Genomic DNA, 13,542 nt, shown 5'->3' on the forward strand with positions numbered 1-13,542 from the left:
TGGTCGTTGCCATTGTCTACCTGCTGCAGGCAATCATCTATGGGGGGCCCTTCAAGGACCCCCTTTTCTTTGTCAAGTTTAATGAGCGCTGGCCCCGGCCGACGGCTCATCGACCGGACTCTCCCTTCCCTACCGAGGTGTTCTCTCCCGTCTCATCACTGTCATTTGAACAGGTCCCTACCGATTTGCTGAGAGTCAATGACACAGTGTGACCCTCCAAGGAAACTTTCTAACGGCAGGAATTCACCTCCAGACACGTACATAGAAAATGGACTTAATCTTTCTTTTTTAAAGAAGCAGGCTTTGGCTTTCAAAGTTTGTTTACCTGTTGAAGTTTCATCAAAGTTTACATCAATGTCATGAAAAATGTTTTAGCTTACATGCAAGGAAGAACATAAATGTATTTTGAACTAATTGCAGATTAATGTAACTGTTGGCCTTTATTGCGTACAATGTGTCTGTTGGGTGTATGTAGTATTTTGGAGGAGGACCTGCTATCTAAATTAGGATCTATCAAGTGTGATCCATACAACACCTTTTTAAAAGTGTATCAAGCCAATAGAGGAGCTTTATTGTTGTTAAAAAAAGTATGTTTTTTACATTTTGAGTAATTTAAATGCGGGAATATTTTTGGCATATTTGACCAAAACATGTATTCATTTATTTATGAAATGAGGATTTTTCTCTCTCATTTGGGTTGAGGTTAGTGATGCATTTATCCCCATCTGTGAAGGTACTAAAAGGGTTGTTCCCCCCCCCCTCTTCACCCCAGCCAGAGCACCTGAAGCAAAGACCCCTGATGTATTAACGCACATGTGAAATGAATATGAGACATTGAGCTCTAAATCTCACATATATGTCCATCAGGGAGCAGGTTTAGCCTCACAGGTGCTTCAGAGGTCTGAAATGAAGGTGTTGATCTCCAACGTTTTGACATGACTGTTGATAAAGGGCCCACTTCTGGCTTTATTTTACTATTCAAACTCCCACACAGCACAAAGCTTTACACTAATAAGTTGCTGTCATCTGCTGGAACAACAGCTCACAATGAAAGGTTATTCTTAATCATTTGATTTCAGAACTTAATAGAAAATTATTGTATTCCACCCAGGGAATACAATAATAAGGGACTAGTCTATCATGAATCTAAGAGAAAACATGCTTTTTATACACAATCTTTGGGATAATAAAAGCATCATCGTACCCCCAGTGCCTTTTGTTATTGATATATATATATATATATATATATATATATATATATATATATATATATATATATATATATATATATATATATATATATATATAAATAAATATATATATATATAAATAAATATATATATATATAAATAAATATATATATAAAAAAAAATTTTTTTTGGGGGGGGGGGGTTAAATTCTCACAAAATTTGTTGTATAAAGGTTGTCAGAACAAGGGCGTAGTGCAGCATTGCATCCCCTTAGCTAAACACTCGAAGTTTATTTTGTCAAAAATACTTGAAAATGAGTAAAGAGTATGAGTAGTATAGGAAGTATACTAATTTACTTCTTTGGACTAAATTAGAATATTTTAGGTTAACATTATTTGAGTATTATATAAAAAAGTAAACCTCAAGTATACTGCCTCACTTAAGTATACTTGTAGTACACTTAAATGCTACTTTTTTGCTAAAGGTCAACATGATGGTGTATTATTCATATTAAACATGTAAATTGACCAGTTCAACAAAGAACTAATGAACGTCTTGTTCATATAATGTTAAATAAAGTGGAAAAGTGTCCGCTTACTTATACGGTGCTAATAGTTGTAGCTTTTATTTGCAATACATATTCTTGGTTTTAGGATTGCTGTGTCAGGTGCGCTGACGTCACGTTACGGCTGCAACCTCAGTCAACATCGAACTGTATGTTTATTTCTCTTGTACGAGTTGTACTGGAACCTAATTTCCTCATCGTGGGATTAATAAAGGTATCATTCATTCCTTCATTCATTCAATTATCTTATAATGATATAAAGAAAAATAGATTTTTCCAGTAGGTTGAGACTTTTTTTTTTAAATAAAGTGCCTGGTGTTGGAATCAATAAAAGTACAGAATGAGTATGTAAAATTGGATTTCACTAAACATTACAGATTAAACAATTTAAACAATTTTATGCTGGGACCAAATTTTAAGAAATTTGAAAGTTATGTTAATAAAAAATAATTAATTAAAAATATGGTCTGACCTCCACCAAAAACAAAGACAAATTTGGGATTTTGTTAAAAATGTTACATTTATGAATGTAAAATTTAGCAAGGAGGTTAAGTACGTTTATTAAAAACTTAAATAGCATATTCTTGTGTTGGTGGAAGCCAAACGATGTATATTCCAAAGCAAAGGAAAGGAGTGTGTACTTTTGTGACCAAAGAAATTACAGAAAATTTGCCAAAGAAAAGGGGCAAAGCCAAAAAAAGATTAACTGATCCTGGTGAGAGTTTATAAAAGGGACACATTAAGTCAGTATTTGGTTTAAATCTTCCTAAAATGGGTTTTTGCAGGGTCAAATGTATGTAAGATTTTCAAAGGAAATTTTCCTTCAATGAAAAAAAGGGGCAACTTTACAATTTTTTTCTGGAAAAGTTCTCTGATGTCTTTATTACTTACCCAAGAATAGTGTGTAAACCGGAATTTTCCAACAATGAACAGAAAAAGAGAAAGATGGGAAGTGAAAGAAATCAAGTTAAAAATTACATAGGTTTGGCATATTTAAAAATTCAACATTAAGAAGATAAATTATCTTTTGTGTTAAGGTCCCTTCCCAACACAAATGGATGACGTCACACTGTATTTCTGTTTATTCATTGGCCTTTCTGTAACGGCTTTTTGCTGTCGCTGCTGCCCTCTAGCGGTAAAACATTTACACTGTTGCTACTTTGGATTTGACCGCCATGCTGACCCGTAGATGACCCTACTGTGATACACGCGCTGGATTCTAAAAAAAATTAAAAAAAGAGAAAGTTAAGTAGAAAATTACTTTTACTATTAATGATGTAGTTTTTTTAATTTATGAAAAAATATGTATTTTTAAGAAAATTACTTTTCTGTGTTTGTTTGTGCTGTGGGAGGGAAAATCTAGAAGAAGACCGGGATTTTTGTAGACGGTGAGTTAAAGTAAGTGGGTGAATTCTGAGAACTGCATTTTACCAACCAAAGACAGCGCGGGCTTAAAGCAATTCACGAGAGCATGGAAATGCTTTCAGTCTACAATATGTGTGTTAATAAGATTTGATTCGCGGGTTACAGTGTCCGCATTACGCAGAATTTGCCAGCGTAAAAGTTAGCAAAGTCCGGCTAACCAGGCAGCCTCTTGAAGTCCCATCATGCATCTGAGCCGCTGCGAAGCAACCGAAAGTTAAACCTGTAATAGCCAATCCATTGCTTTATTTTATTTAGCTAAAAAGGTTATTTTTGAAGTCGTGCATTGTTGCATCATAACATGTCAAGTTATCGTATAGTTCCATAAAAGAGCAAAGTCAAATCTATAAGCCAGCGAAGAAAACCTATTACTTCGTCATTTACATTTGCTTCTATGAGTTTTTGTGCTTTCGCTGTGCTCAATAAAGCTGGGAAAGATATTTCTTGTGCTTATTAGCCCCTCAGATCAAAAAGCTCAAACTTTATTGTTCACGTTCAAATTTTAAATGATATTTTCTTGCTTTATTAGAGCAGATCTGTCTTTCAGATCATTTGTATTGATTTATTTTCATATTTTCTTTTGTGTTTTTAAAAAATTTACTCTAAAGAAAACGGAGGTGGGGGATGTACACCCTCCAAAAGCCTGATTTTGAAGTCCTCCTCCTTGCTGAGCTGCAGCGACAACAACGGTGCAAACATTTGTGTGATGTATTACTCAAGGCGAAAGGTATAAACACAAACAATTCGTTTTGTTTTGTTGTTTTATTTGCACAAAACTGTATGTTTTCCCTATTTTGTCCAATGTATAAGTAGTTTAAAAGCATGTTTGGGTTTCAGGAAACACATTTTTGACTGGAGGAAGTTACATTTCTAATCGTTTGTGTTCTTCTGGCTGTCCTGCAGATGCTTCAGTGCCCGTGCACGGCTGCATTCTGTCAGCTCTCAGTCCCTCCATCTACTCGGCTCTCTCCTCCTTGCCGCCTCCTGCAGGACAGAGTTGGCTCCTGGAGTTCCCAACTTTGGGTGCCTCCACCTTGCTCCACCTGGTCAGTCTCTTTTACACGGGAAGGATGACAGGAGTGGCAGAAAACGAGAAGCAGGAGGCCATTTCTGCTGCGGCTATGCTAGGAATCCATGGATTGGTGGAAGTGATTGAAACAGATGACAGAAGGAGGGCAGAGCTGTGTCGCTGCAAAGAGGTAGAAGTACAAACAGAACCCCGGAGGAGGGAGGAGGATGAGGGGCAACGGGGTAGGTGGAGGCGAGAGGTGGTGGAAGGGAACACTTACCTTTGGAAAGAGACACTGTCGGGTGTTGGAAAAGAGGTGTGGACTCAAACAGAAGAGACAAACGCAGCCCCCCTTGTTCTTCCACTGGCTTCCTTTGAGGCAGTTGAGGTGGGGGCCTTTCAGAATGTAACACAACCAGATTACCCTCAGTGTGTCCCTGTTGCTGTATTCTGCCCTCCAAAGGACAACCAGCCTCACCAGTTTTCATGCTCCACCCCTCCAGCTGGTGCTAAAGAAGCCTCTCATTCTGCTGCACTGGTGCCAGCCAGGACAGACCCCCCACCCCTTACTCATTTTTCCCAACAGATGTTGTCAGAGACCCCTGAGCCTCAGAGCAGCTGGACTGGTTCTCAGGGGCCAGACAGAGATGCAGTGGCAGCGGAAGAGTCAGAGGACGAGGACTTTGAACATTTTCAAGACAACATCCCCGGATTCATCAACTACTTTGTGAACAAAAGCAAAGAGCAAGACCAGGGACACAGGAGGAGAGGCAGGGGGGGGCAGAGAGGTGAGCGTGCAGCCAGATCAGGTCAGCAGAGAGTCAGGAGACCGCGAGGGAGGCCCCGCGGCTCAAGAGGGCAGAGAACGGGGACTCAAATAGTGGTGGATGTGCCGACTGTGAAGATAAGCAGGCTGCAGAAGATGTTTCTACATAGGTGGGGGGTAAAAACACCCAGGACGGGTCAGGGCGGAGGAACGGTTGGCAAGATGTTGTGTCTGAAGACTAGAGATGGTTTGACACCAACAAGGAGACAGAGAGGATGCAGCCAGGCGTGGAAGCTCAGCCCGATCAAAAAGGATCAGCCGAGGATCATGGGAGGGGAAAGGAGCTCCCTCCGTCAGCAGGTGAGTCATATGCAGCCGCGACGGAGCATCTCACAAAACATCATGCAAAATCAATAAGTAAGCTTTAAACAGACTGGGAATGCATCCCAACTCTTCCCCTTTTTAATGGTGTGGGACTTTAAAGATGTTTTTCTAAAAGCATGTTAAGTTTTATAAATCAACCATTGAAACCCTTTTCTTATGGATTTTGTTTTGTTCCTGAAAAGTCGTTCTCTTGCTGATTGCAGAAAAGTCTTCAGGAGAACCAAACCCAGGTTTCCAGGAACAGATCATCCTCCGTTTCTGTTCCCTCATCATCCTCCTCCACCAGACCCATGCAGACATCTTCAGCTCACACCTCACTTCCCCATGCTGCCCCCCACGCGCCCGGGGCGTCGCCCATCCTCCACACCACCCCTCTTCCTCCTCAGGAGGAGCAGCCCGAGCACATTGACCGTCTTCTGGAGGAGGTCATGATGGGGCTTCATATTTTACCAGAGGACAACAACACACCTGCACAGCAACAGTGTCCTCTTCCAATCAGCAGCAACACTCTTGATTCCTCGCAAACCCGTAGCAAGCAGCAGGACCCCCCCACGGGCTCGGAGGGGCCGGTTTTGCAGCAGCAGTTTGAAGGAGAGCTGAATGAAATTCTGGACAGTTTTCTACAATCCTTTGAGCAGCACGTTGAGAGCTGTCGTGTCAGAGAGGATTGTGAGGAGAGTAATGCCAACTCCTCAGATGCCAGCCGGCGTTGCACCGTCCAGACTCAAACCAGGAGCTCGAGCGACCCTCAGGAACAGGAAGCTGGACAGGTCAGAAGTTCTCAGGCAGCCATAAACGGACATCATTCGCGATCGCCGCAGGCAGAGCCGAGTGAAGCCCCTGCTGTTGGTGACGTCCTCTCTATAGATTCCCAGAAAGCTACAAAGAAAACAAGAAAAAGGAAAAGGGCAAAGACCTTTATGCTCTCACTGGAGAAGAAAGTTCAGAAAAAGAGGAAGAAGGACGCAGAGGCCAAAAGTGTCAATGAGCAGGCAGACAATCGGCAGAAACACAGCAGCAAGACTCTAGAAAATAAGGTAAAACCCTTTAATCCCTCAGTAAATCATGATGATTTAAAAGGGACATTTCTTTGGTTGCACGGCATGTCAGTGGAGGATTCACTTCTCCTCCTCACTCCTCTGCTTAGAAATGAGTTTGAATGAGGAGTTCTGCCTTTAGGAAAAACTGTTCCAAAAATGTTGATTAAAAAAAGTCTCTGTTAGAGCAGAGCAGCTGAATGCTCCGCTCGACTGATCAAATCTCCCTTTTCCAGTTTTCACGTTCAGATCAGCTACTTTTTTTAAAAATGATTTTTGTCTTTAAAGGCCCAGAACAGTTTACCTCCTGAAAAATGCCTGTGTGACCACGTGTCCAGAGGCTTAAAGGTTTATCCAATCCGAAGCAGAAAAACCAGAGAGCTCTCTGAGGTGAGTGTTGACATCTGTCATGTGAGTCTACAGCTACCTATACATCGGGCATTTGTTCAACAACAAGTGTTTAGCCCATGGTGTTCATGGTGGACACTCAGGGAGGGGCTTCTTTGTTTTCTACTGTTGAATAGTGCATGTCCGCCCATCTACAGTTGGAAGCGTGCAAAATGTAGAAGTGGTGCAAATCTGGTGAGTCCTGCTCCGGGCTTTTGCTTTCACTGCTCTATTTAAGTACATGAAAGACTCGGCATCATAGAATTCCACGAACGGCCACAAACCGCAATCAGTCATTTCTCCTCCGTGATCAATTCTAAAACAGGGAATTATCCTTTTTTTTTTTTTTCTCATTTAACCTTTATTTACCCAGGAATTGTCCCATTGAGATTAAGAATCTCTTTTTCGAGGGAGTCCTGGCTAGGGGGGAAATAATAATTTACATTTACAATAACAATGTCAACATTAAAAACATGAATAAAAAATGAGAGCTCATGTAAAACAGGTCATTTTTTATATCATATATCATGACCAAATTCGAGTCCCTGATTGGTCAAGGTTCAACCTGGTTTGACGGGCAGCACGTGTTCAATGGTCAAGCGTTTTGTACGTACAGCCTGAAAATGGTCATAAAGACTTGCATAGCTACGCGCAAACGCTAGAGTTTCGAACGTGGTAGCCCAAAACGCCGGTTTATATAGACTTTTCATTGGAAGGGGACGCTTGTGGCAGTGTGAACATAGCTTAAGGAGTGTGATAAACCGGTGAAAATGAATTTTGGGCAGAGTGTAGACCCTCCTCAAATTTTTGATGACATCACAGCAGGGGTGAAACCATAAAAAAAAATCAATGGGGCCAAAATCTTTTATGGGTTTAAAAAGAAAAAAGTTCAAAATCCACTAACAAAACCAAAGCACACGTGTCAGGGAGACTTCCAAGAGAAGTTATTTTGGGATGACCACAGGACCATTTTGTGTCAAAGTGGGAAATTGGCTGATTTTCACATTTTCCTACAATATAAGAGAAGAAAACTTTGGTTCAAGTGATTTTTCTACATCTACAACCACAGCTGAAGTTTCATTGACCTTTGACCTCAGGAAGAGGCTGCCATCATGAATTAACAAAAAAGCCCCTATAGGACCAGATTTCAACTCCCCCGAGGGATTTATCACCTCCTAACTCCTTGAGCATCATTGGGAAGCCACTTGGGGAAAAAGATTTAATACATTTAAAATATGTAAATCAAAATTTATTACATGAATCAATGGCTCAAGCTGATTGAAATGATGTCACTTACGATATGAACATATGGTTGACAAAAACCTCAGAAGTTTACTATTAACGATTTTTCTAAAAATTACATAGACCTGTTCGTCACCCCATGCAACAAAAAAATTAAATAGTTGCCATGGAGATAAAACCAACAGAAAAGCCGCCATTTTGAAAAAAGGGTTTTCATGAATTTGTCATGACTAGGGTGGCAGGGGCAAAAGGGGAGAGAGAGGGACGTGCAGCAGTTGCCTAGCCAGTGAGGGTGGGTCCGGATGGGCGGTGAGGGCAGGGACGGGTAGTGCCTGCAGCCCATACAACACTGCGTCCAGCTTGAATTTTTAAATATCTTTTTTAGGAACTCCCTCTAGCTGAAGAATCCCCCCCAGCAGAGCAAGGTCACAGGTCAAGAAGAGGCAGAAAAAGAGCTCAATCTCCCATCCTGTCTAATGAAGCAGAGGAGACAGTTCAGGTGGATTCTGGGAATGACTCAGATGACCAAGCAGAGGATCATCAAGAGGAACGTGAGGAAGACTTTACCCTGCTGCTACGTAAAGATCTTGAAGATCCGACACTCGGGGGAAGAAAGAGGGAAGCAGCATGTGAGGAAACGAGTCACACTTCCACCATACGCAAAAGGCCTTGCATTGACCAGACGCCGCCGCTTGCTCGGGAAACACTCTCACCATCTTTTGGACCTGAGGACCTCTCCTCTACAGAGCAGGACGAAGTCATCGATGTGGAAACGGTTTCTCTGAGAAGCGAGAGCGATTATCTCCAAGACACAAAACTAAAGGAAGAAGAGAAGTTGGGACAGGTGATAAGAATGGAGATAAAGAGCAGCGATGATGATGATGATGAGATCATCGATTTGGAAGGAGATCAGGAGGAGCAGGGGAGTCTCATTTAGGGCTGCGGGGTTTGATACGATTATAGTTCTGGTCTGGTTCCACTGGATCCAGCGGTTAGGATCACTGAGTTCTCGAAGAAAGAAACACGACACAAAGAATTTGATGCTGGAGAATCTCTTCCTGTCCCCACGTTAGTTCTTAGAGAAGATTTCTGAACTGGTGTCATTTAGCCAGGAATTATGGAGAAGGTTTGTCTGATATCCTGTTTCATTTTGATTGTGTTTCCATGTTCAACCTCGGTACAGAGAAAGTTTCTCGTGGTCCGATCCCCACTGATGTTCACGAAAAGACAAAGATTTAGCCTTTATGTCAAGAAGAAACAAAACACATTAGGTTGAATTATTAAGGAGTTTGTGCTCAGATGTTTTTTATGGGAACAGTTGTAGTGTTATTGATGATCATTTGCAAAAGTTTGGTACATTTGTTCAGAAAGAAAAAAAGAAAAAACATTTGTTTTTATGGTTTTAATTCCATATCATAAAAAAGGCAGGAAGGGGAGAGATGTTCAGCATTAGAATGCATTTGGAGTGTTTTATTAGTTTTAACTACAACTAGCCTCTGTTCTACCAGTTTGCTCCAGGTAAACATTTTAGAGTCCGCTTTTGTTTGGCACTTTTTCCTGTTTTCAGTGCGTTTCTTACATTTACATTTTCATAATAAACAATTTTCTGTTTTACAACTGCTGTTGACTGTCTTCAAATGAAAGAGTTGTTCAGTTTTTTTTTGTGCTTTTCACAATCGCATCACTGCGTTTCTCAGTAACTGCACATTTCAACCTTTAGTATTCAGCTGTTGAGTTGTAAACAGTTTTTATTACTAATCTCAAGCTAAACAATATATTTTTTTGCACCTTTAATTTAAAAGCATGTTACAATATTTTTTCAAATAAGTTAATAAATTAAAACAACTGTGATTTACCTTAAGCTGGAGTTTGCATTAACTACAAATGAGTTGTACCGTGATGTGCTTTTACTGTAATCTCTAAGCCATCCAAAGGCAGTGTTCACTGGTGTGTTTTGGATCGTTGTCTACAGCAGAACACAAATGCACTACACCTAAATGACCCACTCAGATGAAAAGGTGTTTTTTAACATACGTGTGTGGTATTGTAAGTTTAAAATTGCATATCTGAGTATTTCTTTTTTTAAAAGGTTGTCTATCAGGAGCAAAAGAAGAAATGTCATTGGAGATAGATTGTATTTGTGACGTAGAATATAAGCTGGGCAGGCCACAAACTCCCTGCTCTGCTTCATTCTGATGCATGCACTTGTAGACAAATAGATCTTTGTCCGAGCTGGCATCTGGCTTAAAACTGTACAACTCTGGTAAAGACGAACGTCTCCATCGAAACATGTCAGGTATGTTTCAAATATATTGTTTGTCTGATAACAAAAGAACTAAGTTATTAGCACTATAGACACTTTGAAAGTTGTTGCATTCATTAAAAACTGTACGGCTTGATAGAGCCAATATTGCTCGCCATTTTTGTTCCATTAGTAATGCTATGTTGGGGGTGTGAGGGGCTGTAAGCCAGCGGGAGAGCGTGTAGATAGATTGATGATGGGAAGTAGGGGTGGGCTCACTCCGGTCCAACTTGGAGGAAAATTTCTGAAGTACTTATGCCCCTCTGCAGAAACATGTCCTAGAAAATAACAGGCTTTTTATATTTTGCTTCGAAACTGCATAATCATAATTAAAATACCACTGGGAATGCTTCTACAATAGATTAAAGATAATCAGAGTGGGGCTTTAAAGACATAAACAGGTGGAGAATATTCTCCCACTGAATTTCTTTTATATTTCAATTTTTTTGTTAAAAGGCGGAGTTTGTGGTTCCGTCTACCAAAGAAAAGCATTCCAGGCCCTACGGTGTCAACACAGCCCCATACCACCACACTACCACCACTTTGATACTGTTGCTAAGATGCACATTTGCCAAAAAACGGATGGTTAGACCCTCAGTTCTTCGAGGATCCGATGACAGCTGTGCCTTTGCTTACAAATATTAGAAATACAAAATTAAGATAATTCAGCCATTAAATGTGAAAATAAATAAACTATTCATTGCAATGAGGTATTAGCATTTGTTTTATGATTGCTTGTTTATTCTACTGGTACCGAATGCTTTCCTCTTGCATTTTTTCATCCCTTTTTTTTGCAGGAAGCCATCTTCCGTAGCACAAATTGTTCACTTGAACTTGGACTCACTTTGTGGATCAAGCTTCTAATACAACAGATTTTATAAATGATTTGTTGTAGTTTATACATCAAATACGTTAACATTGAATTGTAAAAATAGGCAACACTTTTTCTTTATTTTAAAATAATATAGAAAATAAAATTTACTAAAATGTACACGACTTATCAGCTATAATGATTGCAGAGAAACATGAAAAACTTTGATTGAAAAAAAAGTTGCAGATTTCTATTCCTCTTTTATGAAACCAGTCACTGTCACAGACTGCACTGAAATAAGCAAATAAAAACGAGACATGGTGAAGTGAAAATGAGTTTATTAATCATCCACCTGTGGGTCGACCTCCTACACAACAACACCGCACATCTGAGCTGCACCGAGGAGAGTGTGTGCAGCTGGGGACAAAACGCCTGCTTTGCTCCACCAGCTGGGATCAGGTGAGAGGACAGCACAGGTGTGTGAGCGTGTGCAGGGACCTCCAAACCAATAAAAATACACTGTGCGTGTCAGTTATGTCATCAAGTGTATGTGTGCTTCCCTGTGCTTGAACAGTGTGATATTGTCTCTTATCACACTATAGGAGCAGCTGTAAATCGGTGGGGGTCTGTTAGGGGCGGCTGCAGAGGCTCGAGTCAAAAGGAAGGAGAGGAAGGGGGAGAGAGGGAAAGAAAGACAGGAAGGGGTTGTGGGTAGAAGGAGCGGGGCTGGTGGGTGTGGGTGGGGGTGGACCTGCTGTCCGATGGGGGGGGGTTAGCTTCAGTTTTCAGCCTCTCTCAGTGCTGGATACGCCTGATGGACTGGATCTGGGGGGTCTGACAGTGAGAGCCCCAGTTCCTCCAGTGCTGGTAGTCTCCACTGTGTCTCTCACACTCCATGATGTACTGCTGGCCCCTGTAGCCAGGGTACTGGTAGCACACAAAGCTGTGGGGAAGCACGCTTACGTTTAGAAAACCCTTGGATGCATGGAAATTTGCTAAAACGAAGCTGGCTAAGCACTATTTTAATCGAACAGAAGGTCACGAAAACTTACGCGCCGCACTGCACGTGCATAGAGCCAACCTCAGGCATCATCCAGCCCATGGCCTGCAGAGAAGGGTAGTCATCACAGACCTCCACGCAGCGACCCATGAAGTTCTCCCTCTCATAGATGGTCATGCGGCTGCTCTGGTGGGACTGGAAGAGACACGGACATGTTGGTGTTTTTCCCGTTTGCTGGACAGTTGGACAGTGCCGCTGCATAACTCACTGCGCAGTAGATGGGGCGCAGAGACATGAGGCGCTCCACGTGGTAGGACAGGGAGCCGCTGTAGGCGTCCCAGTGGGGATACTCTCCTCTCTCCAGGATGAACTGCTGGCCCTGGAAATCGTGGTGCTCGAAACCCACCCAGCTTCACAAACACACACAAAGTACACAAAGCACACAAAGTTCACATATCTGTGAAATAATATTTCTCCTTTTTGCATTAAGTATAAAGCAATGTGGTTATATTTGGGTGTGTGTGGTAAAGCAGTAAAGGGTTTTGTTGCCATAAAATAAACTTGGGAGACTTACGCCCCACTCTCCACTCTGATGGAGCGAATATTGTCCATTCCACACTCCTGGATGTTGCAGCACTCAGAGGTAAACTCCAGGTACTTTCCCTGGAAGTGCTCCTGCTCGAACACAGTCACCTAGGAAGGCCAAACGAGCAGATGTTCACAGGTTACAAAAAAATAGAGAGAGTAAATACAAATATAAATGTGCGTAAATGAGTGTTTCTACCTTAAAGAAAGGAGCCATGCCCATTCCTGAGTTGACCAGCGGCTGCATCATTGGGGACCTTGTAGTTCTGTACATGTTGTCTCCTATGTGGACATGCAAGAAGATGTGACCACCAGTGAACAGGTCATTTAAAGCATCATGAAATTACTGACCCAAAAAAACATGGAAACAAATCAGAGGTGTATCAAAGAGAGGTGATGTCTGAGTGCTTTGGGTTTGAGCGTGTGACAAGTTGAAGCAGAGTTGTGGCCTTACCTAGTCTGGCACTCTAAAGGATGACCTCGGGGGTGATACGTGCCTACCGCCTGCCTCGCGTAGAGCTTTAAGAGAACCTGGCGCTTCAGTTTTATATCGGTGGTCAGGGAGCGCGCGTTGTGGTGGGCGTCCGCGCCCCCGCCTCTGATCCTGGGGGCCGTCCGTGCAGCGCAGGAGTGGCTGGGAGGCGCGCCCCCGCCGACCTGGTCCATGCTGTTGTCCTGCTCCGTTGGCCAGCTCAGCAGATCCCATAGTGCTGTTGAGGCTGGAGAACAAAAGGCGCTCCGGGATGTTCGGACGCCGGTCAGCAGTCCGGCGCGCACGCCGCCACAAAGGACTGGGATCGGGGTGGAGAATGTGGGGATTAACGGCGAAGCACAGAAGCGCA

General features: G+C 42.1%; 2 protein-coding genes across 3 annotated transcripts; one reads left to right on the forward strand and one right to left on the reverse strand.

The window, feature by feature from the left end:
• The first annotated feature begins 2,425 nt into the window (after positions 1–2,425).
• Positions 2,426–9,616, forward strand: LOC105354892. 2 transcript variants are annotated; one of them, XM_011480152.2, is made up of 6 exons: positions 2,426–3,153; positions 3,786–3,904; positions 4,081–5,312; positions 5,540–6,373; positions 6,662–6,763; positions 8,388–9,616. In XM_011480152.2, the coding sequence occupies exons 2-6, from the start codon at positions 3,802–3,804 to the stop codon at positions 8,937–8,939; spliced, it is 2,823 nt and encodes a 940-aa protein (XP_011478454.1). In that variant the 5' UTR covers positions 2,426–3,153; positions 3,786–3,801; the 3' UTR covers positions 8,940–9,616. The 2 variants fall into 2 exon arrangements, with proteins under 2 accessions (XP_011478454.1, XP_020562200.1); XM_020706541.1 differs by having other exon boundaries at positions 2,426–3,143.
• Positions 9,617–11,436: 1,820 nt separating this feature from the next.
• On the reverse strand, positions 11,437–13,274 carry LOC101160002 (beta-crystallin A1). Its single transcript, XM_004073246.4, has 6 exons — positions 13,155–13,274; positions 12,900–12,982; positions 12,690–12,808; positions 12,384–12,525; positions 12,168–12,310; positions 11,437–12,058 (listed from the first exon to the last, which is right to left on the reverse strand). Exons 2-6 carry the CDS (start codon positions 12,972–12,974, stop codon positions 11,911–11,913), a joined length of 627 nt encoding a protein of 208 aa, XP_004073294.1. The 5' UTR covers positions 12,975–12,982; positions 13,155–13,274; the 3' UTR covers positions 11,437–11,910.
• Between the last annotated feature and the right edge of the window lie 268 nt (positions 13,275–13,542).

The sequence above is a fragment of the Oryzias latipes genome, chromosome 10 (assembly GCF_002234675.1).
Source record: "Oryzias latipes chromosome 10, ASM223467v1".
Taxonomy (NCBI): domain Eukaryota; kingdom Metazoa; phylum Chordata; class Actinopteri; order Beloniformes; family Adrianichthyidae; genus Oryzias; species Oryzias latipes.